Consider the following 26,306-nt stretch of genomic DNA (forward strand, 5'->3'; position numbering starts at 1 on the left):
ACCAGCAGTTAAAGCAGATAGAAACATATATAACCAGCTAACCAGCAGTTAAAGCAGATAGGAATATGTATAAACCAGCTAACCAGCAGTTAAAGCAGACAGAAACATATATAAACCAGCTAACCAGCAGTTAAAGCAGACAGAAACATATATAACCAGCTAACCAGCAGTTAAAGCAGATAGAAACATATATAAACCAGCTAACCAGCAGTTAAAGCAGACAGAAACATATATAAACCAGCTAACCAGCAGTTAAAGCAGATAGAAACATATATAACCAGCTAACCAGCAGTTAAAGCAGATAGAAACATATATAAACCAGCTAACCAGCAGTTAAAGCAGATAGAAACATATATAACCAGCTAACCAGCAGTTAAAGCAGATAGGAATATGTATAAACCAGCTAACCAGCAGTTAAAGCAGACAGAAACATATATAAACCAGCTAACCAGCAGTTAAAGCAGACAGAAACATATATAACCAGCTAACCAGCAGTTAAAGCAGATAGAAACATATATAAACCACTTATAAACATATATAACCCAGTTCCTCATCAGTAAACCACACCTTAGCAGATATCTCATCTCTTAATCATCTCCAGTTTCATTATTAGCTAACTTTGCTTCATTTCAGTTCAGCTAGCAGTAGCTAGTACCATCAAACGTTTTTTTTTTTTTTAACATTCTAACAGGTTCCATACCTCTGTAATTGGATTAGTTTTCATCCTCCTCTTTTCTCCTCTTCTAAACTGTGCAGTTCAGGGCTTGGAAGGCCTTTTCATGGTGATAAACTCTCCAGTTTTAACCTGGATGCTAGTTCAACACTGACTCTGTCCTTTAGCTCTGCTCTGTCTGTCACTCACGCGCACACACACGGTACGCCAAAAAAACAAACAAACAAAAAAAAAAAAAAAACCCGACCCATGTATCACTCCAGTAAACCCCAGACAGGACTGTGCTGCTTTGTCCCAGCTTTAGTCTGTATGTTCCAGGTAGAGTGGGGACCAGAAGACCACTGGAAACCACCAGTGACCACACATGACAGACTGTGAAGTGTCGTATGGTGTCACCAGCTCAAACTGCTGAAGTGAAATAAATTAATTTCATATCAATCCGACACTGACAAAGACGAAAACGAAGGGAATTGTATCCATAATTTTTATACGTTTTAGTTAGTTTTGTAAGCTCACGATACAGTTTGAGTTAGTTATCGTTTTTTTCTTTTAATTAGTTTTTATTAATTTCAGTAAACGAAAATGTTTTTTCAATTTTAGTTTTCGTCATTTCGTTCGTTTTCGTTAACGATAATAACCTTGCTGTGAATCTGAAACAAAACATCCATGAACTGTGCATTTAAATAAACACACCATTGTATCCTATTACTGTGTGTCCTCCCACACCATGGATCTAAGTGTCAGGAACAGGACACACTTTCAGTCATCACCTGTTCACATATAAACTACCTTTATCACAAAATAGAGTTTGAACAATTAACAAATGTTCAACTTTGAACTACTGCATTATAAATTCTGTTAGCTAATTACAGGACGGGACCTGACGACGTTAACCCAAATGATGGACAGAAATAATAACTGAACTCGTAGCACTAACAGTCTTAATGCACCACACATTATGGTAAAATTATATATTATGTTTGTTAGTTCAGTTCAACTAAATATTGTTGTATTAGAGTAGAGCAGGGGTGTCCCAACTTTTTTTTTAAAGAGGGCCAGATCTGATAATGTGGAGATTGCCAGGGGCCAGTGGTCCCTTTGGATGTTTTTAAACAGTAAAAATTACATATAAAAGCACTGTTCTACAACAATTTTATTTTCATTCTCACAATATCATTTTTTTAAAAAAAGGCATTGTAACCAAATCTAAGCCCCTCAGGTGTGAACAAGTTAAAAACAACAACAACAACAAAAAATTTCTGCCTTCCTTTCACACTGGAGTCAGATAACATAGAACAAACTGTGTGGAGTATCTGAAATGTCCAAGAAGTTGGTAAAAATCTTAACCCCACATTCATTTTAAACATGACTTATATGAGTACTCAGTACTCATATATTACTCAGTAATGCAAAGTCTGTTAACGTTTAAGATGAAAACATATGACTCTTACTCTTGTCTTTCACAAAATCATTCAGAAAGTAATATTTGTGTCACATCTACAAGTACATAACACCAGCAGTTAGAGGCAACTAACCTGGCAACTTGGTATCCTGCCTTGGTGGTGAGTTCACTGAACTCAGGTTCACATGAAGAGTCACTGTTGTGAGTTTAAAGCAGCTGGAATGTGCTTCACTTTTTCGGAACGCTCACTCCCTGCTAGCTTGTCGTATGCGTTAGCATGTTTTGTCTGCTCGTGTCTCTTTACATTGAATTCCTTAAACAAGGCAACAGTCTGTTGACAAATTAGGCAAACACAATCACCTCGATTTTCAGTGAAAAAAAATTGTAATTCCCATCTCTGCTGGAAGCAGCGGCCCTCACTGTCAACTTTCGCTTTTTTATTTACAGGCGCCATGGTTAGAAATTAGTGAAAAGGGTTCACGGTAAGGTCACAGAGCAGATAGAGTTAGAGTGGTGCTGCCACCATGAGGTGAAAGGAGGAACTGCATTTGGAACCTTTTATGATTCATGTGTTCGGTTCAACAGTCCAAGCGGGCCATAAATAATACATTATAAAACCCAAGCTGTGGGCCGTAGAAAATCTGACCGCGGGCCGTGATTGGCCCCCGGGCCGGACTTTGGACATGCCTGGAGTAGAGGAAGCATCACAGATAAAGCTGATAAATGTAAGAGTTTGAACCGGTTTAATGAACCTTAGCCCTGTTTTCAGAACATGCACAGTAATATGGACAGAACATCTGCAGACCTTCATCTTTTGCCCGTTTCTCCTCTTGTTCTTTTTCTAAACTGGACACCTGACACACCCACAGCTGAACTGGATTTTCAGTGATGTGGGCGTCCACTGTATGGACCAGTGGAATGGACTGGATAAGGACGCACTGAAGGGGCTGTGGACCTGAAACTATGAAGAGAAGGGAAACGGACAGATTTAGGATCAGGTTTAAGTGAATAATGACAGGTTTTAGGATTATCATATACGAGCTGTATCATATATAGCTCATTTAAGTGTTTATTTGCTTCATCTACCAACACCTTTAATTCTAAAGGGTTGAATTTACCTTTGTACTTTGGTCTCTCCAAACTCATCACACTGCAAACCAACAAAAACCCTCATTTAAATAGATGTTTGGACCTGTTGTCATTTACACAAACACCCACACACAAAATTCTAGATTGTACATGCAAATAAGTACATGCAAATGAGAACATACAAATGAGTACATACAAATTGGGATCTTAGTAGATCTGGCCCATAGTGTGACTATAATACATCTAAATAAATCCTTAAATCCAGTCATAACAGAACATTTACAGGAACCAGCTGACTTCTGCTGAAGAGATGACGTTTCTCTGTGTTCCATTCAAGCCTGAGTGACAGGGGCATTAAACTAGAGAATATTTCACTGTCTAATTATTATTAGAATAATGAAAGAAGTAGCATAGACTGGATTTCTGAAAAAAAAAAAAAAAAAAAAAGTGTTCAAATTGTCATCAAAAATAGTATTTAATTGTTTTGTAACATGTCTGATGGGGATTGTGGGACAGTGGATTAAGGGAGGATTTCTGACAACTCTCACCTTTTTGGGAAACAGATGATTTTCTGTCATTTTCAGCAGGGAGGCGGGTGTTTCCTGGCACCACTGGATATAACCTGTCAATCAAACAACGTAGTCCTCAGTTTGCACAAGTGTAGAACTACACAGAAGTCAAACAAAGATATGAAACACACAGCAATAAACAAAAGAAGAAACTGAAGTGACAACCAGTGTGCATATGTATATACATATATATATATATATATATATATATATATATATATATATATATATATATATATATATATATATGTGTGTGTGTGTGTGTGTGTGTGTGTGTACTCACTGTATATTTTCAGAATTTTCATAAAAAAAAAAATCAGGAAACAATTTCCATATTCAGAATAAATCAATTTAAATGACATATATATACACACACACACACACACAGGTATATATATATGTATCAGTGGCGGCTGCTCGTCTTTCAGACAGGGGAAGCTCATTGTTGGCTTACATTAAAAAAAAAAAAAATTCTCAGTGACCTTATCGTACACAGTAGGTGTCTTTTCCAGGGACTGGACCAGTGTCCTCTCTGCTCAGACGGCCTTGGCCCAGTGCATTGTGGGTGTCAGACTTCAGCCTTTTTAAACTACAGATGCTCCTTTCACTGCGACCGAGCCGACAGTTTGATTGATTTAACTATCTACAAAACCAGATTAAACTGAACAAGAAATGATTAAATTATGGAACTGAAACAAGAAAACAGTGAAATTATGTTAAATTGAAACAAGGAAGTACAATGAGTGGGTTTTATTTACAGTGCAAGAAATGAACCAGTACTTTGGTAGTGGTTTGTGTGATTTCCCAGCAGAATGTGTGACAGTATTAAACTGAACTGTGTCAGTGAAGGAGCAGATCTGAAAACAGCTGTCAATCAAACGGGATTCAGCCTTTCGACCGATCCTCCAATCAGCACGTGGGATTCTGGCGTCCAGCCCGGCCGAGCTCCGCCCACAGCTCCATTCACCCCCAGAGACGCCCGGCGTCCGGGGGCGGGACAACATCGTGGCATTTATCCAATTACCGTCCAGTTTAGAGTCAATGAAAAAAACAGTTCCACTCAGTCCCATTGAAGCCCAGAGACGGACACAGTCTGCAGACACATGCACTGAGCAGAGATGGAGGAGAAAACAGACACGGGAACGGAGAAGTGAACAACAGCCAGTCTGTTGGTTTGTGATAAAGCTGATTTGAACAAACTCGTCTGGGAGATGAACGTGTTCTAACACATTTGTAGTCAATAAAATGTCAACACAACCGAACAGATTTAACCATTTAATTTTCATAATTTTAGGGGAAGCCGGGCTTCCACTGCAGTCTGAGAGAAATCACCACTGATCTGTATGTATATATACACTGTGAAGTACAATCAGTGTGAATGTCATGTGAGATAAAGAAACTGTAGAAAAACAACAGTCTACAAAATGTCTAAGATTTGAAACATTTGTTCAAATAATTGAAAAGTGAAATAAATAAAATGCTTATAGGACAGCACTGTTTGTTGGTTTAGTAAAGTTCTAATGTCCACATGTGCACCCCCCCCCCCCCCCCCCCCCCCCCCCAAACACAGACCTGGACAACATTCACTACATTTATTAACAGTCTGACCTGTCACAACACTGATACTGATGTCCAAACTGGAACACAAGTGGAATTAGACCTGGAGTCCATGAACCATGGACTCACCTGTGTGTGTGTGTGTGTGTGTGTGTGTGCGTGTGTGTGTGTGTGTGTGTGTGCGTGCGCGTGTGTGTGTGTGTGTGTGTGTGTGTGCGTGCGCGCGCGTGTGTGTGTGTGCGCGCGTGGCCAGGGACAAAGGGTGCGCGCAGTGGCGCACAGGTCGGACTAGTTCCGCAGGAGTCAGACAGAAGCAGACTGTCATTTACACTTCTGTTCAGGCCAAACCCCAGGGCCAGCCTCCTGACGTCACGTGTGGTACGTGTGTGTGTGTGTGTGTGTGTGTGTGTGTGTGTGTGTGTGTGTGCGTGTGTGTGTGTGTGTGTGTGTGTGTGTGCGTGCGCGTGTGTGTGTGTGTGTGTGTGTGCGTGCGCGCGCGTGTGTGTGTGTGCGCGCGTGGCCAGGGACAAAGGGTGCGCGCAGTGGCGCACAGGTCGGACTAGTTCCGCAGGAGTCAGACAGAAGCAGACTGTCATTTACACTTCTGTTCAGGCCAAACCCCAGGGCCAGCCTCCTGACGTCACGTGTGTGTACGTGTGTGTGTGTGTGTGTGTGTATGTGTGTGTTTTCATTGAACACAGTAAAGGAAGTACTTTGCGCAGATCTGAACTGCGGTGGAAAGGCTGCGCCAATTACGCATGAAGGACGAACTCCTCGAAGTTGTGAGTGTTTGTGACTTAAAGTGCTTTTATTTGGTCCTTTCCTCCTGTTGTCTTGTGTTCCATATATTCCATATATTTCTATAAACATATATTTTTGCGGTTGCTGTTGCCACAGACCCAGTATCCAGGTCAGGTCCACAGTGTCAGTGTTTTCCTGTAGAAAGTGAAAGTAAGTTTGGAGACCCCACCCGGTCCTGCGGCTCCAGGTTGATCTGTAGACGTAAAAACAGCTCAGACCAACAAACACAACATCCAACAGGTTCAGTTTATTCCGTTTTGGGGCCACTTAAGAACACACAAACTGTCACTACGAGAATAAAGTGGAGAGAAAAGCCGTCATTTTATGACAATAAAGTCGAATACAAAAAGAGTCGTAATTTTACGAGATTAAAGTTGTAATGTTTTAAAAATGAATTCCCAATAGTGCGATAAAAAAAAGTCCTAATTTATAAATTTCCGGTTCCAGTGAACGCAACAAGTGGAGCATCAGCTTTCACTTCTGTTCAGCTTTTAGAGACTGGACATGTGAAAAAGACCCTGAAGGAGTAGAAAGACCGGACGTTTGGAGTTATAATGAAAAAGAAAAAACAGGAAATTATGTACAACACTTGAATTATCATTGTTAAACAGTTTGAAGAACCACCCACTGTTCTGAAATTATATAAATGAAAAAAACTAAAAACAAAAAAACAAAACACTTAACTATGGAAGAATCAAACAAGAACATTTGGATGAACTGATGTCTGATTAGAGCTCAGACTTTATTTTTATTTATTTATTTCATTTCATTTATTATTATTTGTGTGTGTGTGTGTGTATGTATATATATGTACACACACACACACACACACACACATATATATATATATAAACACAAAATAAGATAAGAAAAAATAGAATATAAATTGTACAGTTTTACAAAGTAACATAAGAGTAGAGCTAAGCAGAATAAAAAAATAAAAATGGACAAAATATGAATAGACAGAATTTACGGTTTTAACTGTGTGTGTGTGTGTGTGTGTGTGTGTGTATGAACAATCTTAACAGTATTAACAGTATATGTCAGTATGTATATGTATATAAATGTACATATATGAACAACATTAACAGTATATTAACAGTATTAACAGTATCTTTATTGCCTATAAAACAGCGTGTACACTTATGAACTAAATCTGTATAAAACAGTGCATTTATTTTGAATAAATATTGCATAAATATTGTCATGTTGCAGGACATGTGCTCATTAGTATTACTTGCTCGTTAATGTGCTAAAGGTTGTTTATGGTGTTAGAAAAGCTCCATGTCTGAACTGCTCATTCTGGAGTGATAACACTTCTGGAGTCTTAGTTAAACATCAGCTGTTAGAGTTGCCCCCCCCCCCCCCCTTTGACAACAGGCAGTTTGGACTTCAGTCTGTATCGTGGTGTTGGTTCTTGCTCAGGACACATTTCAGTGTTTGATATGAATATGTCTGCTCTCAGTTTAAAGGGACACTCTGGGCTTTCATTTAAACTCTTTGGTGAATATTTCTGACATGTGCAGTGGACACTGGAGCGCTTCAAACCTTTAATCACACACACTTTCAGACCATTTCTGGGACAGATACAATCAGAACCCAAATGCAGGACCACAAAACATACTGAGTTTAGTATTGTCTTTATTAAGAAGAAGAAAGAGCAACAAGAGTTCAGTGTCCAGACTACAGTCTGAGAGTGTCTTCAGTACGGGGACAGCACACTGCAGTGAAAAGTCTTGGAGAAGAGAAAGGACTGGACCACCACGGTTCAAAACAGCTGAAGAGGGAACGGGAAACTGGTAAGTCAGGGACAGGAGAGGGATCTGGAACCAGAGGAGCAGAGGAACCTGGAACCAGAAGGAACCAGAAGGAACCAGAAGGAACCATAGGAGCAGAAGGAACCAGAAGGAACCAGAGGAGCAGAGGAACCTGGAACCAGAGGAACCAGAGGAAGATGACATGGTCAGGGACAGAAGGCAGGTGGTCTACCAGGAGGCAGGCAGACAGATGTTATCAGGTAAATGAGCAGGGAGGAAATCAGACCAGAGGCAGAGCAGGTCAGGTCAGGTTCAGGGATGGAGAATCATGCAGAACAACGCTGGAATGTCTCACACTAGGCCACAGGTGTCAAACATGCGGCCCGGGGGCCAAGTCCGGGCCCGCCAAAGGGTCCAGTCTGGCCCACAGGATGAATTTATGAAATGCAAAAATTACACTGAAGATATGAACAACCAGTGGTGTCGAAATCATGTTAATTCAGGTTCCACATACAGACACATGAGTCTGAACCAGTAAAATATTATCAGAATAACTTATAAATAAGGACAACCCCAAATTTTCTTTGTTTTTTGGAGTAAAAAAGTAAAATTACATGAAAATGTTTATACTACCAAACTATACTTTTACAAAAAAATGTGAATAACCTGAACAAATCTGAACAAATGGAAATGTCTTAAGGAAAGTAAATGTAATTGTACCAATATTCTGTCTGTTATTAAATGTTTTGTGTGATTGTAACGCACACGTGTAAATGATAAACTGATAAACTGAGGCAGAATACTGTTCAAATTGCACTTGTTTTTCTTAAAACCATTCAAGTTGTTCATGTTATTCAGATTTTTAAGGAAACTGTAGATGTAAACCTGATCAGAGTAGAATTTTTCTTTTTTCACTGTTATTATTTTACTGGTTTGGTCCACTGCAGATCAAACTGGGCTGAATGTGGAACTGAACTAACATGAGTTCAACAGCCCACACATAAGCAGTAGAACAATCTGACAGTGAACACAGATCAGAGAGGAGAATAACGCTGTGTTCCAGTTCCACCTGTAACTCCTGTTCTTCCATCCTCCTACTGGTGTAAATGCACTGGAATGTTCAGTCAGACCTGGGACTTCCACCTGAACTCGTACCAGATCCATGTTCTCCCAGTTCTGAGTTCTGACGTCACGTAGCAATGGCGCCCCCCCATGGATGTGTTGTTTATGCAGACTGTTTATTAAAACAAGGTATTGATCTGATGTTATTTCTCTGTAAATGTTCTGTATAATCAGCAGCTGCTGTAGCGTTAGCTAGTTTTCAGTCCAATGAGGACAAGAATAAATTAAAACCAAATACGTATACAACTATACAAATAACATCAAAGGTAGAACAGCTGCTCTGTCCTTCTGCGCTGTTTTTCCTCCTCTGTTTCCATCAAATAAGCAAAGAACAAACACCTCTGGGATAGAAATGACTATAAATGAGCATAAGCCCTGTACGGTCCACCATGCTGGTTTGTTTATGGAACAGTTCTGCTTCCACTTCCCTCCACATGTCAGTTGTATGGGTGGTCATTGGTTCAGGGGCTTCTCCTTCTGGCAGGTGGAAACACAAGTTAGTCAGCTGATTGAAGAATGCTCAGGGTAGGTGTGTGTGTGTGTGTGTGTGTGTGTGTGTGTATATATATATATATATATATATATATATATATATACATGTATAATTTTTTTTTTTTTTAATGAAAACAGTGATCAGATTAGACAGTGATGGGTAAACCTGTGACAGGTGACAGGAGTGTGAGCGGTGCTGTCCGTGGTGCTGAAAGGGTGGATGTTGGTCACATTTTAGTACCTTCTAAACCAGGGCTCACCAACACGGTGCCCGTGGGCACCAGGTCGCCCGCAGGGCCCACGCGAGTCGCCCGCAGGTCTGTTCTAAAAATAGAACTAGTTCAGGGTTCTCCAACACGTTGCTGGCGGTCTACCGGTGGTTCTCCAGTGGTCACTAATATAAGAACACAAAGCTGATTGGTCATTTTGTAGAACAGGTCTAAATTTCCACCCAATCAAAATTACAAGTGTCCCCCTCCCGAGATGAAACGGTCAACTAGCTGTCAATCAAACTTTAGCGCTGGTTTGCTGTCTGTCATTGGAGAGGGGCGGGGCCCAGGATGAGCCAGATGCCAGGCAGGTAGTGGGTTCAGCCCCGCAACCATGTGGACTGAATATAGTCAGGAGTTATTTTCACCAACGATGAGGCACGGACTAATGTTTGACTAATGTGAAAGACAAGTGTGTGTGCGTGTGTGTGTGTGTGTGTGTGTGTGTGTGTGTGTGTGTGTGTGTGTCTGATCTGCGGCGTGTTCTGGAAGTCAGTAAAAGATGCAACGTGGAGCGGAATTTCACCAAAGTTCACAGCAACTGTTCTGGAGATTCTCCAGTGGGAATCAGCCTCCGTGAACAGAAGGTAAAAGAGCTGAAAACTCCAGTCCAAACCAACAGTCCATGTTCAGTAAACTGACCAGGACCAGCTTCAGCAGAACCATCAGTGAAGTGGGTCACATCCTGGACCAGCACAAACATATGTGCACTATCTGCGCATGCGCTCAGACAGCTGCACTCGGACCTGAACAGGTGCGTCTGCGTTTGACTCCAGTGTGATGACTGTAGAAGTGAAGGGGATGGTGGATTTATGTGCACAAAGTTCTGCTTTAATTAATATGTTTTGACAGCACATGTGAATTTAGAAAAGGTCAAATCCTTCAGAAATACAGCAGCACATGCTGGTGAAGTTTTATTGTGTGAGTGACAACGTTCCTTTTCACAGTTTCAAAGTATTAAAAATGCACATACAGGTGTGTATTATTTGTTTTTAGTAATTCTATAAAAATATGCAGGATTGTTCCATTTCATAATTTTTGACATAGTATTACAATATTTAGGAATACAGCAGCAAATGCTTGTATTTGTTTTTTTCTACTTTTGATTTTCTTAATTAAAGTAAAATAATAGTTTCATATTAACACTTTTTAAGTATTGTAAATGTTAAAAACAAAGATATATAAATAAATAAAATAAATGAAGAGCACAATGTTACAAACGTATGATACAAAATATGAGTATGTATGAAAAATAGCTATGTAAATAAATGTTGCTAAATTAGAGTAGCCCTCCGGCAACTTCATTAGGTAAAAGTAGCCCACAGAGGTGAAAAGGTTGGTGACCCCTGGTCTAAACTAAGGTTATTACCGTTAACAAAAAATAACAAAATGACGAAACTAGAATTGTAAAAACATTTTCATTAACTATAAAAAAAAATCTATAATTAAAAGAAAAAAACATAACTCACTGAAACTATATTGTGTGTTTACAAAACTAACTAAAACGGATAAAACTTATGGATAAAATTCCCTCCGTTTTCATCTTTGTTAATGTTGGATTGATACGAAATCAATTTATTTCCTTCAAGCAGTTTTCTGTGCTGTCTCCATCCGACACTTTTTGCTCCGTCACTTGTGTTCACTTGTGGTTTCCAGTCGTCTTCTGGTCCCCACTCTACCTGGAAACATGGAGACTAAAGCAGCAGAGTCCTGTCTGGGACTGATTTGAATACGACCACAGAAAAGAAGAGAAAAGAGACCACTGAACTAAAATTGATACTAAAGCTAAACTACAACCAAACTGAATTAGAGAAAAAAACTCCAAACTAAATAACACTAGACTATAATGAAAAATCCAAAACTGTTAGAACCTTGTTACAAACAACAGTGTTTTCACACAATTTACAATTTATGTCTTTTTTTTTTTTTTTTTTTTTTATTCGGTCCAAAGGAGGCTCTCCACATGCTACTGACCTACTGTCATTTATTTTCATGAACTTTTCAGAGACATTTCCTCATTTTTGTTTTTCCTAAATCTCACTCTGGGTTTACTGTTGGAGCAGGTGCACGGACCTTAAGCTGATGCTCCAAATGTGTTTTTGCGATCTGAGGTAACACTGGTCGAAGGTTTCACCATCTCCTGTGTGTCCAGCTGTTCCACAGTGTGCATGAGTGTGAGGTGTGTCAGCCTCTTCTGGGTCATGTCCACCTAAACTAGGAAATCTGAAATCTACAACGACAAACCTCCACCTAAATCAGGGCTGTCAAACTCATTTTCTTTCAGGGGCTACATTAGGATGACCAGGTGTCCCGCTTTGTGCAGGACTCCACAGCATTATGACCATTTTTTCCACGTCCCGCAAATTGAGACGATCTGCAGCTTTTGATTGGCTGTCTGTCCACAGTGCAGGACAGTCGCCTTCCTCCAAACATGACTTTGATTTTATAGCAGAGACAGCGCTGTCACCATTGGCTGTGTCCGCTGTCAATCAACCGACATACAGGTGGGGTCAGGAGTCCATCAACCTGTCACTGGTGTCCTCCTGAGCTCCGCCCACTGACACAAAAACAGACAGAGGACTCAGACACCGACATGCAAATATTGGAGGAAACCATGGAAACTCTGCACAGAAAAAAGACGCAACTACAGAAAAGAATGGGAACATGTTTATATGTGGGTGAAAGCAGTGGGGGATGACTGACAGAGGGTATTCTGTGAACTACGTCAGACTGATTTCTCCATCACACATGGAGGCGAGTACGACCTGAAACCACAGACTGTATATGTGTGAAGTCTGGTCAGATTTGATCCATATTCCCTTTAACTTTTTTTAAGTTTGGAGTTTGAACTCAGAGACTTGAGGCGACAAAACCTACTTTTGTTCAGTATGTGGATATTTATTTTTAGACAAAATTCCACAGGATGTTTACTTTATTTTATTGTACTTTTATTCCTGTGCTAGAATGCTAAATGTTTGACTGTTCTGTGTTTGGATGCACAGAGGTTTTAGGTCCAAGTCATTTTAGTTTGTCTGGAAGTGGAAACAGCTGTTCTAATGGTGTCAGCTCTGCCTTTTTGGTTTACTGCACATAATTCATTTCATTTACCTTTGAGGGTTAAGAACATGTACTCAAATAAAAAAAACAGATTTCCTAAAAGTATTTACCGTACTTTCTGGGCTATAACGTGCACCAGAATATAAGCCGTGGCTGACTTTAAGTGGCACCTGTCTATAAGGCGCAGGTGTCCACGTTGTGACATGAGATATTTCCACAGACAGATGATTTAAATACCGTAAATTCCGGACTATAAGCTACTTTTTTCCCACGCTTTAAACACTGCGGCTTATACTCCGACGCGGCTTATACGACCATTTTCCCTTATTGCCTGCACACCCCAGGGAAGAATCTGTCTATTGTCACCAGGTATGCAGGAATGGATAACACTAATGATTCCCTGTTGTTACTGATGGCAGCTCCAAGTATATAATATAAACACACACAAAAGGGAACGTGGACTCATGGACTGGAGTTTGTGCTTCATTGCAGAAAATGGAGAAGCTGCTGCAGACACACAGAACCAACATCTGCCGTTGGCTTTCAGAAGACCCAGACCACATCCTCGAACTGTGTTTAGACATTATATCTGCAAAGGAATGTCGTACTGTGGAAAAGCAGGAGAGTGGATTCAAAAAGATGGAAGTCCTTTTGGATTCCATCCTCCAGAAGGGAGAACCTGTGTGTCAGCAGTTTACTGACGTTCTCCAACAGCAGCAGGGACGGTATCTGCAGTTACAGAAGCTCTTCAGCCCCAGGGACGGAGGTGAAGTACACACACACACACACACACACACACACACACACACACTTCTTCCATCCTGACCCTGAGCCTTTTACTGTTCATTCAAAAAGTGGACGTGTGTGTTGGAACTAGAGGAGACAGTCCACCTTAGAGTTAGTGAAGGACACAACACCAGTGGAGGAGCTGTGGAGCACTGTCAGCTGTTTGGGTTAGCAGGTCCAAAAGCAAGGCCAGTCAAGTTACCAGATTTGGTTCCTTAACTGATGAAAAAAAAAAAAAAATCTAGCATTAACAGTACTAGTACTACCAGTGGATATACTACTACTACAAATACTAGTACTAACAGTGGATATACTACTACTACAAATACTAGTACTACCAGTGGATATACTACTACTACAAATACTAGTACTAACAGTGGATATACTACTACTACAAATACTAGTACTACCAGTGGATATACTACTACTATAATACTAGTACTACCAGTGGATATACTACTACTACAAATACTAGTACTACCAGTGGATATACTACTACTACAAATACTAGTACTAACAGTGGATATACTACTACTACAAATACTAGTACTACCAGTGGATATACTACTACTACAAATACTAGTACTACCAGTGGATATACTACTACTACAAATACTAGTACTAACAGTGGATATACTACTACTACAAATACTAGTACTACCAGTGGATATACTACTACTACAAATACTAGTACTACCAGTGGATATACTACTACTATAATACTAGTACTACCAGTGGATATACTACTACTACAACTGTTAGTACCCATACTATAAAGCTGTCCCATCAGTGTTACTCTAGAATAAACACTATCACAACTATATGGATAAATGAATAACAGTAACAGAGGCTTTAAAAACAGTTACCTATTCCTCTGTCATTCGTTCATTTACAGGCTCAGCCATGGAAACATACGCAGATGACGCCAGTATTGTATCTAAGAGAGACATCGGAGATATCACAGCAAAAAAATCAGTGGACGTGACGATCGAAACTGTGGCCAATCCAGGAGGAGCTCCATCTGGTAAGTCTGTTTTGGAATTTCAGCAAAGTTAGGACAAGGACTATGGGAAAATTATAAGATAAGAGATCAGATATGACTGTGGATCCCACCGTGAGGAAACTGTGACATTTACAGCAGCAAAACACAGAAAACACAGAACAGGCAGAAAAACTCAAAATGTGAAACATAAAAGAGAATCTGCTGTTTCTGTGACTGGTTCTGTTCATACATACACAGGATTTGCATATTTATAATGGAGTGGCACATGATGTTGGTATAGATGTGATATGGGGCGGGGGGGGGGGGGGGGGGGGGGGGGGGGGGGTTACTGTGAACTGCTTTATACTCTGATGGCTTTGGGAGGGGTTGGTTATGATGATGTCAGCAGGGGTGGGAGGGGTTAGTCATGATGATGTCAGCCAACATCCCTCTGTCTGCCAATGGAGTCCAGTGGAACCTAAGGCAGAGGGTTAGAGTTAAGGGTTAGGGTTAAGGTTAAGATTATGAGTTAAGGGTTAGGGTTAAGGGTTAAGGTTAAGATTATGAGTTAAGGGTTAGGGTTAGGGTTAAGGGTTAGGTCATGTCCCATCTTGTTTTGTACAAACCCAGTCTTTGTCCCACATTTATCCTGGACTAGTTCATCCTACAGAGGACTGGGTTAAATTGCTTTGGCTGCAGGAGCTGATGTCTTTCATTCTGAGCAGTGGCAGTCGCTGACTGAGCTGGTTCTTTGTTGTTCAGGTGCCGGTCCAGGACAGGGTCCGCAGGCCAAAAATGTGGCGCTACGTGGCAGTTTGGTTTGTCGAGACACAATACGCAGCATCACTTCTGATGAGGGTGTGAATATCTCCTTGTGTGTAAAATCACAACGTGACAAACCCACTCCATCAGCAGAATGTGAAGGTAACATTTTTCTAAATTGTCATTTCAGTTACTATAAATCACATACATGCACATAAATCCAAACTAAGAATGCACTTTCTGTTGTTATATGTAGGGATGCACCGATTCCGATTGTAGCATATGTGTAATTACGATTGTAATTATTGTTATTACATGTAATAACAATAATAAGGATCTAATAATAGGCTAGTGCTAATAATCAGAAGACTAGGTTCAGCTCAAGGAGACAGAGGGTTGTGTTTAAACAGGTACTATGTATTGAAAATAATAAACAACAAACACAACAACATATAACAGACAGTGTAGTTGTGAACAGACAACTGAAACAAAGCTGTGGCACTTCAATTTGAACAACAATTCAACACTATAGTTCAGTCGGATTTGTTGCCCAGTAGAGCAACAAAAAAAAAAAAACAAAAAAAAAAAACAAGAGTCCCCAAACATAAAGTCTGTACAGTTCAGTACCCACACTGGGATTTAATGAAGATGCATCCATGGATCCAGGTATAGAAGCAGAGTTTGTGTTCGAGGGGGAAACCTTTTAGAAGTGGACAGTGAATGAATATGTGAGGGGCGGAGTGTGGAAAACGGTTTTAGGCTGAAGGAGCCTCCTACAGCCCAGCAGCAGGACGCACTAGGGCAGGCCTGTCACACTCAGCTGCACAGGGGGCCAAAACTCAAAGTATACTTCAGGTGGTGGGCTGAGCAAGATAAAGATTTATTGAACACACAAAAATGAAAATTTTTTAACATAAATATGAGTAAAAACAGACAGCAATGATATTCCAGAATAAATAAACTTAAACCTTAAATATTTAAATAACTTAAAGTAAACTAATTTAAATTTAAATAACTTAAAATAGTTTGTTCTCCATAAAAATATATCTGGTCAAAATTATACAAGTTAGAAACATGAACATGCTGCAAAAAATCCTGAAAAAATAGAAAAAATTGTGCTTTTAAGTAAATGTTAAAATAACAATGAATAAAAACATTGAAATTTCTTTGCTCTTATGCCATTTTATAAAAATTAACTTAAACTTTTGAGAGATTTTGCTCTCCATAAAAATATATCCAGTCAAAATTAAACAAATTCAAAATATGAGCATGCTGCAAAAAAACAACAACAAAAAAACAAAAACAAAACACTGGAAATATAAATAAAATTTGTGCTTTTCAGCAAACGTTAGAATGACAACAAATAAAAATTCTGTTTTCTTTGCTCTTAAGACATTTTGTCAGAGTCTGATGCTTAGCATCTTTTTTTGGCAACAAGTGTGTTTAGGTGTGGTGTTCGGTCCTGTGTTGTGGAGATTCTCAGGATGGACCACAAGTGTTCATCACTGACACGACTGCAGTGTGCTGTTGTGTTCATCTTCACTGAGAACAGCTTCTCACACAGATATGTGCCACCAAACATGCACAAGGTTCAGGCCGCATGTAGACAGAGCTGAGGCAGCGCTGCAGGAATGGAGTGAATAAACTGTGGGCCTACAGTGTGTACTCTGAGTAAACTGTAGGCCTACTGCGGGCCTACAGTGTGTACTCTGAATAAACTGTGGGCCTACAGTGTGTACTCTGAGTAAACTGTGGGCCTACAGTGTGTACTCTGAGTAAACTGTGGGCCTACAGTGTGTACTCTGAGTAAACTGTGGGCCTACAGTGTGTACTCTGAATAAACTGTGGGCCTACAGTGTGTACTCTGAGTAAACTGTAGGCCTACAGTGTGTACTCTGAATAAACTGTAGGTCTACAGTGTGTACTCAGAATAAACTGTGGGCCTACAGTGTGTACTCTGAATAAACTGTGGGCCTACAGTGTGTACTCAGAATAAACTGTGGGCCTACAGTGTGTACTCTGAGTAAACTGTGGGCCTACAGTGTGTACTCTGAATAAACTGTGGTCCTACAGTGTGTACTCTGAGTAAACTGTAGGCCTACAGTGTGTACTCTGAGTAAACTGTGGGCCTACTGCGGGCCTACAGTGTGTACTCTGAATAAACTGTAGGCCTACAGTGTGTACTCTGAATAAACTGTGGGCCTACAGTGTGTACTCTGAGTAAACTGTGGGCCTACAGTGTGTACTCTGAGTAAACTGTGGGCCTACAGTGTGTACTCTGAATAAACTGTGGGCCTACAGTGTGTACTCTGAGTAAACTGTGGGCCTACAGTGTGTACTCTGAATAAACTGTGGGCCTACAGTGTGTACTCTGAGTAAACTGTAGGCCTACAGTGTGTACTCTGAATAAACTGTAGGCCTACAGTGTGTACTCTGAATAAACTGTGGGCCTACAGTGTGTACTCTGAATAAACTGTGGGCCTACAGTGTGTACTCAGAATAAACTGTGGGCCTACAGTGTGTACTCAGAATAAACTGTAGGCCTACAGTGTGTACTCTGAATAAACTGTGGTCCTACAGTGTGTACTCTGAGTAAACTGTGGGCCTACAGTGTGTACTCTGAGTAAACTGTGGGCCTACTGCGGGCCTACAGTGTGTACTCTGAATAAACTGTGGGCCTACAGTGTGTACTCTGAGTAAACTGTGGGCCTACAGTGTGTACTCTGAGTAAACTGTGGGCCTACAGTGTGTACTCTGAGTAAACTGTGGGCCTACAGTGTGTACTCTGAATAAACTGTGGGCCTACAGTGTGTACTCTGAATAAACTGTGGGCCTACAGTGTGTACTCTGAATAAACTGTAGGCCTACAGTGTGTACTCTGAATAAACTGTAGGCCTACAGTGTGTACTCTGAATAAACTGTAGGCCTACAGTGTGTACTCAGAATAAACTGTGGGTCTACAGTGTGTACTCTGAATAAACTGTAGGCCTACAGTGTGTACTCAGAATAAACTGTGGGTCTACAGTGTGTACTCAGAATAAACTGTAGGCCTACAGTGTGTACTCAGAATAAACTGTGGGCCTACAGTATGTACTCTGAATAAACTGTAGGCCTACAGTGTGTACTCTGAATAAACTGTGGGCCTACAGTGTGTACTCTGAATAAACTGTAGGCCTACAGTGTGTACTCAGAATAAACTGTAGGCCTACAGTGTGTACTCTGAATAAACTGTAGGCCTACAGTGTGTACTCTGAATAAACTGTGGGCCTACAGTGTGTACTCAGAATAAACTGTAGGCCTACAGTGTGTACTCAGAATAAACTGTGGGCCTACAGTGTGTACTCAGAATAAACTGTAGGCCTACAGTGTGTACTCTGAATAAACTGTAGGCCTACAGTGTGTACTCTGAATAAACTGTGGGCCTACAGTGTGTACTCTGAATAAACTGTGGGCCTACAGTGTGTACTCTGAATAAACTGTGGGTCTACAGTGTGTAGTCTGAATAAACTGTAGGCCTACAGTGTGTACTCTGAATAAACTGTGGGCCTACAGTGTGTACTCTGAATAAACTGTAGGCCTACAGTGTGTACTCCGAATAAACTGTAGGCCTACAGTGTGTACTCTGAATAAACTGTGGGCCTACAGTGTGTACTCTGAATAAACTGTAGGCCTACAGTGTGTACTCTGAATAAACTGTGGGCCTACAGTGTGTACTCTGAATAAACTGTAGGCCTACAGTGTGTACTCAGAATAAACTGTGGGTCTACAGTGTGTACTCTGAATAAACTGTAGGCCTACAGTGTGTACTCAGAATAAACTGTGGGCCTACAGTGTGTACTCTGAATAAACTGTGGGCCTACAGTGTGTACTCTGAATAAACTGTAGGCCTACAGTGTGTACTCAGAATAAACTGTAGGCCTACAGTGTGTACTCTGAATAAACTGTGGGTCTACAGTGTGTACTCTGAATAAACTGTAGGCCTACAGTGTGTACTCTGAATAAACTGTAGGCCTACAGTGTGTACTCTGAATAAACTGTGGGCCTACAGTGTGTACTCTGAATAAACTGTAGGCCTACAGTGTGCACTCTGAATAAACTGTAGGTCTACAGTGTGTACTCTGAATAAACTGTGGGCCTACAGTGTGTACTCTGAATAAACTGTAGGCCTACAGTGTGTACTCTGAATAAACTGTAGGCCTACAGTGTGTACTCTGAATAAACTGTAGGTCTACAGTGTGTACTCTGAATAAACTGTGGGCCTACAGTGCGGTTCTGGGCCTTTCCAGTCCCATTCCACTGCAGCTCAGTCAGCTCCATCTGAATCTGTGAAGGCGCAGTTTCCATGTCAACGGCAAATGGGTTGCGAAGCAGCTCAAAATTCTTTTTTTGTGCGTCAAAGTCACCAAAGTGCCGTGCGAACTCAGTTTATCAGCAAGCAGTGTTCGGCAAGGCAGCTGAAGCACTGCATTATGGGATCTGTAGTTTGTGTGTTATCAGTGCTTCATAGGCCGTTAATAACAATAATAATACGTCTATATAAAATGATCTTGCAGGTCGGATATAATCGAATGCTGGGCCGGATGTGGGCCTTGAATTTGACACATATGCACTAGGGGGTCCTTCACACCGGGTCAGTGCAGTCGTTGAGTTCATGGGCCAGGCTCAAAGCCTGGTTCATTAGCTCACCATCAAATAGAATAATCACAAAACCGGGCCTGCATAGAGAACAGGACTCAGTTACTGCCCCCTTCTTCTTCTTCTCATTAAACTTTCCTCTTCTTCGTGGTATTTGTCCAGTATGGTTAATTCAGAGCGGCGCCCCCTGGTGGATTAACTGACAAACGCTCATTCCAACACATTAAATGTCAGTAGCAGCACTTTGTTCCAGTCAGACTAATGACAACGACAATAAAGCACATTTACAAAAGGAACTAACAACTATGGCTGTTAGAAAATATTGGTTCTGCAATATATTGCAACATTTCATTTCATAATACTGTATCGATATTAAAAATGACTGTATTGATATTTTCAGATATTTATTCAAATGCAGATATTGTGGAAGTTCATGTTTGTTTTTTGTTTAGATTTTATTCATTATTTAACACTGTTTTATTAAATAATGGTTATTTGAAGCATCCTATTAGCATTTTTTACTGTCTGAGGCAGACGTTCGTTCCTTTGTTGGGATTGAACTCAAATCCTGTTCTGATGTTAGTTCTGAACTAATAGAATCTGAACATTTGAACAGGACCTTGTGTCATAGCATTAGATCGTGTTGGGACCAAATAAAAATGTGTTAAAAATTTTTGTGCAAATTTCTGGTGTAATTCAATTCTTCCAGGATTTTTTTAAAGAAACAAAACAAAAAAATTGCCTTGTTAACAGTATCGTGATATATCGTGATATATTGTATTGTGATGCTAGAATTGTGATTTGTATCATATCACCAGATTCTTGCTGATACACAGCCCTACTGAGAACTGGAATGGGATTATTAAGTACTAGTATTGGTACTCAGTATCAGCAGGTACTCAGATGTACTAAACTAACCTAAGTACTTGTACTCAATCTGGAAAAAAGTGGTATCGGTGCATCCCCAGTGATATTGTCTGTGTTCTGTTTTTATTTGTGTACATTTAAACGTCCTTTAGTCCCCTCTTTGGTCTGTTAACGTGTCTTCAGTGTCTTCATTTTTCACTTCAGTAGAACATAAGACAGTAATGTTTGTGTGTGAAAAATATCCTTCATTTTGGTAAAAGCCAAAACATACATTAAGGACAGGTTTATATCCAGAGGTGTAGTTTTGGACTGAAATGACGGTACAAGTGTCACCTACCTCGGTAGACGCTAACGCAGGTTCACGTTGCATTGACACGTATGAACAAACTGTAACAGACACTGTGTTCTTCATCAGGTCCAGCAGACGAGGACTCTCCTTCTTCTCAGGTACGCTCCATGTGTTTGATAGTGTCTTCAATGCTGACTGCTATGGAGGGATGGAACCATATGAACATTTCATATCACGGTTATTGTGACCAAAATTATCACAGTTATTATAATCACGGTTTTGTTGAAACTGTGCTCAAAATGTTCAAAAAGTACAAATACACACACTGAAAGAATTTAACCAAGTTGTGCTGTGAAAAAACAAAACAAAACAAATAAAATAATAGTCCCACTGTCCCTTCTGTGTCAGAAACATTCCCATATTAACCCTTAGTGGTCTGAGTCTATTTTGTCTGTTTTTCAGTCCTTTTGATTTGGCCTTTATATACTATAGAAACAAATGTTTACTATACCCATGTTTGGATCTGTTCTTTTCAGCACAACTTCATCTAGATCATCTGTCTGTTATTTTTTCACTTTAACCTACTATAAAAACATAAAAGGACAAAAAACACACAAAAATATATAAAATCCGATTTGAAAAATGTATATTGCATAAATAACACACAGATGCTTAACGAACCTTTCCAAAGATTTTAAAAGTGAATATTGGTTCCAAATATTAGGGATAGAAAATTAAAATTGTAATAACTTAAAACTATAGTCAAATATTTGACATATAAGCATAGCTACACATAAGCGTTTTCTACGGAAAAGTGCAGTAATCAAACACGGTTATCATGAGAATTAGAATTTAAATGGTAATGGTAACTGTCTGCAATTTTACTGCGGTTTATCGTTATACCGGTAATCGTTACATCCCTACTGCTATGGTTCAGATCAGGACCAGATCACTGATGGACACAATTCAGAGCGCCTCAGTGTTTGCACGCCTTGTAACCTGCTCTACACGAACAGTCAACAGCTAGGATGAGACTTAGTTGTGTGATATTTTTTTCATTATTTTTATTATTTTCTACGTTTTGAATTAATATGGACGATATCAACACTATGAAGGAAACACGGAATTGTGTCGTGAATAAAAAAGTGTTTAAATCAGGGTTCTCAAACTCCTGTTCTTTCAGGTTCCACATTCAGTCTGATTTAATCTGCAGTGGACCCAACCAGTCAAATAAGAACAGAATAACATATAAATAATGACAACTCAGAATTTTTCTTTGTTTTAGTTCAAAAAAACCCATTAAATTATGAAAATACTTACTTTTATAAACTATCCAAACAAAAAGATGTGAATAACCTGAAAAAAAGGAAATTTCTTCAGAAAAATCAGTGTAATTTTCTCAGTCTTCTTCCTCCACTTCTCATTAGTCCATGTGCATTCTGGATCAGATCTCCAAAGACACTAAACACTGAGGAACAGGAAGAAAAGAGTTCAAACTGGACTGAATTTAATACAGACATTTCAGGTTGGACACATTTGTTCAGGTTAGTCACATTTTATTGGTACAGGAGAGTTTGGAAATGGAAAGAGTTTCACAATTTAATGTGATTTTTTGCACTAAAATTTGAAGTTGTCATTATTTATAGGCATAATGTTAGGTGTTTTTTGGGTGGTTTTTAGGTGGTTTTTTTTTGGGGGGGGGTTGATTTTTGGGTGATTTTTGGGTGGTTTTTGAGTAATTTTTGGGTGAATTTTAGGTGGTTTTTGTTTAATTTTTAGGTGGTTTTTGGGTAATTTTTGGGTGAATTTGGGTGATTTTTGAGTAGTAACTTCTCATTAGTCCATGTGCATTCTGGATCAGATCTGCAAAGACACTAAACACTGAGGAACAGGAAGAAAAGAGTTCAAACTGGACTGAATTTAATACAGACATTTCAGGTTGGACACATTTGTTCAGGTTAGTCACAGTTTATTGTTTCAGGAGAGTTTGGAAATGGAAATATTTTCATAATTTAATGTGATTTTTTGCACTAAAACAGAAAAAAAATGAAGTTGTCATTATTTAACTACAGACATAATGTAATATTATTATTTTTTCCATCAAACCCAGTAGTAAATCTGCAGTGGTTCTTTTGTGTGGGTTCTTCTGCTGTTATTATTGGACTGTAGATCAGATTGGTCTGGATGTGGAACCCACACTAACATGAGTTCCACAGCCTGGACTGTGGAATTTAGACACTTTGTAAATTCATCCCAGGGGTGGGACTGGAACCTTTGGTGGGATGCATTTGGGCCCTGGGACGCATGTTTGACGGCCCTGGTTTAGATGGAAAATGTTTTGTGTTTTAGTCACATTTCTTAGTACAGTCTTTCAAAGTGACTAAACTAGTTGCTAGGTACTTTTTGAAAGAAAACAAATTGCTAGGGTAGTCTGAAAAGTTGCTAAATCTAGCAACAAAAGTGTTAAGTGCTTTTAAAGTCGGTTCCGTCAGTCCTCCACCAATCCACTGCCTCGTCCAGGACTATGAACCAGAGCCATAGAGAGAGAGAGTTGTGACACACTTTGATGTCGCCGCTACGGTGATCACGTGGTTCATGTGAGCCTCAATAGTTCCAAACAAACGGTGCTGTCCTGTTCTTCTATGGGACAGACAGCAGCGAGTGCGTTATTACAGGTAAATATACAAATAAAACACACACAAGTCTATTTACAACCGTTGTGTTTGGGCTGTGTATGTGTTAGTGTCAGTTGTGCTTTTTAGTCGAGCGTTGAAACCACTGAAAGGACTGACTTCAGTACCGTCAGGTTTACATTTAGTCGTAGGTTTAACAAACGAGGACAAATAAAAGAACTGACAGGCATCACATCAAACCATTATGAAACATGAATAAATGACGGATAGAATCAAACAAGTGTCAAAGTGGAGCCATATTTGTACCCACAGTAAAAGACGCTTATGATCACATGACCTCAGCCGACAAACTGAAGCCAACACCAGCAGGTTGAACAGAACAACTGCAGTCCAACCCACAGAACCACATCTGGACTAACAGTACCTTCCCTTAGAACAGGACTGTCAAACTCATGTTAGTTCAGTTCCACATTCAGCTAAATCTGATCTGCAGTGGGCCCAACCAGTAAAATAAGAACAGAAGAATATAGAAATAATGTCAACTCCAAACTTTTCTCTATGTTTTAGAGCGAAAAAAGTAAATTTACATTATGAAAATGTTTACATCTACAAACTTTCCTTTAAAACAATGTGAATAACATGAACAAACTGAAAGAATCAGTGTAATTTCAACACTATTCTGCCTCAGTTTATCATTTCCACATGTACATTAGAACTTACAGATCACAGTGGATCTACAACTACACAAACATTTAACATCAGGCACAATTTTGTTAAAATTGCGCTTACTTCTCTTAAAACATTTCGGGTTGTTCATATTTCTTCAGGTTATTCACATTTTTTGTGAAATTATACTTTGTTTTAGTGTAAATACATGAAAATATTTACATTTACAAACAGAAAAATGTGGAGTTGTGAGTATTTATAGATTATTCTGATAGTATTTTACTGGTCTGACCCACTGGAGACTGAAATAGTCTGAAAGTGGAACCTGAACTAAAAGGATTGTTAATTTCTTAATATCTATTTCTGCTTTTCACAAGTTCATCCCATGGGCCAGACTGGACCCTTTGGTGGGCTGGATTTGGTCCCCGGGCCGCATGTTTGACACCTGTGGCCTCGGTGGTCGTCCACAGGCCAAATGAACAGATCTACTGCTCTATCCACCCAGAGCCCAAACACAGTAATCATTTCCAAATCCATACTGCTCTGTTTTACAGGAACCGGCTGTGAAATTCATCCGAGATCACAAGACCGCTCTCATTGAGTGCCTGAGAGCAGATAAATTCATCCTAGAGTACGTACATGAAAGAGGGATCGTCTCACAGAGGAACTACGAAAACCTCCACTCAGTCCCACAACCGGAGAAATCAGTGATTGATCTGATGAATGTGGTTATCAAAGGAGGACGGAAAACCTGCTGCGAGTTTCTGGAGCTTCTCAAAGAGCCTAAGGTTGTAGAGCAATACCCCCAACTGCCAGAAATTACAAACGCCTGGTGACCTGGTGCTGCTTCTGGGATCAATGAGCTGGATTCAGCCACAGCGGCAAGTCCAACTGATTTTAGTTTAGGCTCCCCATCCTCCCAGTATGATCTGAAGTGAGCCGAACCAGTACAATAACAACACAATAACCTATAAATAATGTCAACTCCTAACTTTTCTCTATGTTTAACCTCCTCAGACCCAGCTATGAGTTTTCTGTCCACATTTGTGGACAAGAGTTTCACAACTTTATACAAAAAAAGAAAACTGTCCACCACAAAGGACATTCCATAAAAAAATGTAAAAACTGCATCTGAAAAAACTGTTGCATCATGATGTTTCCAATATAGACACTGATTGAATACAAAACAAAAAAAGCTGGTACTTTGCTGGTACATTTCCTGGGTCTGAGAAGGATAAAAATCACCCAAAAATTACCCAAAAACCACTTAAAATTGCCCAAAAACTCTTAAAAATCACCCAAAAATTACCCAAAAAGACCTTAAAAATCACCTAAAAATCACTCAAAAAACACCTTAAAACCAGGTAAAAATTACTCAAAAATCACCTAAAAATAACCCAAACCTTACCTTAAACCACCCAAAAAAAACACCTAAAAACCACCTAAAAATCATCCAAAAAAATCACCTAAAAATCACCCAAAAATTACCCAAAAGTCACCTAAAAATCACCCAAAAAATTACCCAAAAACCACTTAACCTCCTCAGACCCAGCTATGGGTTTTCTGTCCACATTTGTGGACAAGAGTTTCACAACTTTATACAAAAAAAGAAAACTGTCCACCACAAAGGACATTGTATAAAAAATGTAAAAACTGCATCTGAAAAAACTGTTGCATCATGATGTTTCCAATATAGACACTGATTGAATAAAAAACAAATAAAAGCTGGTACTGTGCTGACATTTCCTGGGTCTGAGGAGGATAAGAGTGAAAAAAGTAAAATTATATAATGAAAATGTTTACAAACCATCCTTTAAAAAAATGTGAATAACATGAACCACATAACATGAAAAACATTAAATTTATTAAGAAATATCAGTGCCTAAAAAATGACTATG

The 26,306-nt window shown here is 39.6% G+C and overlaps 1 protein-coding gene across 2 annotated transcripts; it reads left to right on the forward strand.

Moving 5' to 3' along the window:
• Positions 1 to 5,877: 5,877 nt before the first annotated feature.
• Positions 5,878 to 25,438, forward strand: LOC115411900 (uncharacterized). Of its 2 annotated transcripts, none has more exons than XM_030124169.1 (6): positions 5,878 to 6,072; positions 13,281 to 13,554; positions 14,470 to 14,598; positions 15,319 to 15,480; positions 21,236 to 21,267; positions 24,963 to 25,438. In XM_030124169.1, exons 1-6 carry the CDS (start codon positions 6,049 to 6,051, stop codon positions 25,242 to 25,244), a joined length of 903 nt encoding a protein of 300 aa, XP_029980029.1. In that variant the 5' UTR covers positions 5,878 to 6,048; the 3' UTR covers positions 25,245 to 25,438. The 2 variants fall into 2 exon arrangements, with proteins under 2 accessions (XP_029980029.1, XP_029980028.1); XM_030124168.1 differs by lacking the exon at positions 5,878 to 6,072 and adding an exon at positions 10,280 to 10,485.
• The last annotated feature ends 868 nt before the right edge of the window (positions 25,439 to 26,306 follow it).

The sequence above is a fragment of the Sphaeramia orbicularis genome, chromosome 21 (assembly GCF_902148855.1).
Source record: "Sphaeramia orbicularis chromosome 21, fSphaOr1.1, whole genome shotgun sequence".
Classification (NCBI taxonomy): domain Eukaryota; kingdom Metazoa; phylum Chordata; class Actinopteri; order Kurtiformes; family Apogonidae; genus Sphaeramia; species Sphaeramia orbicularis.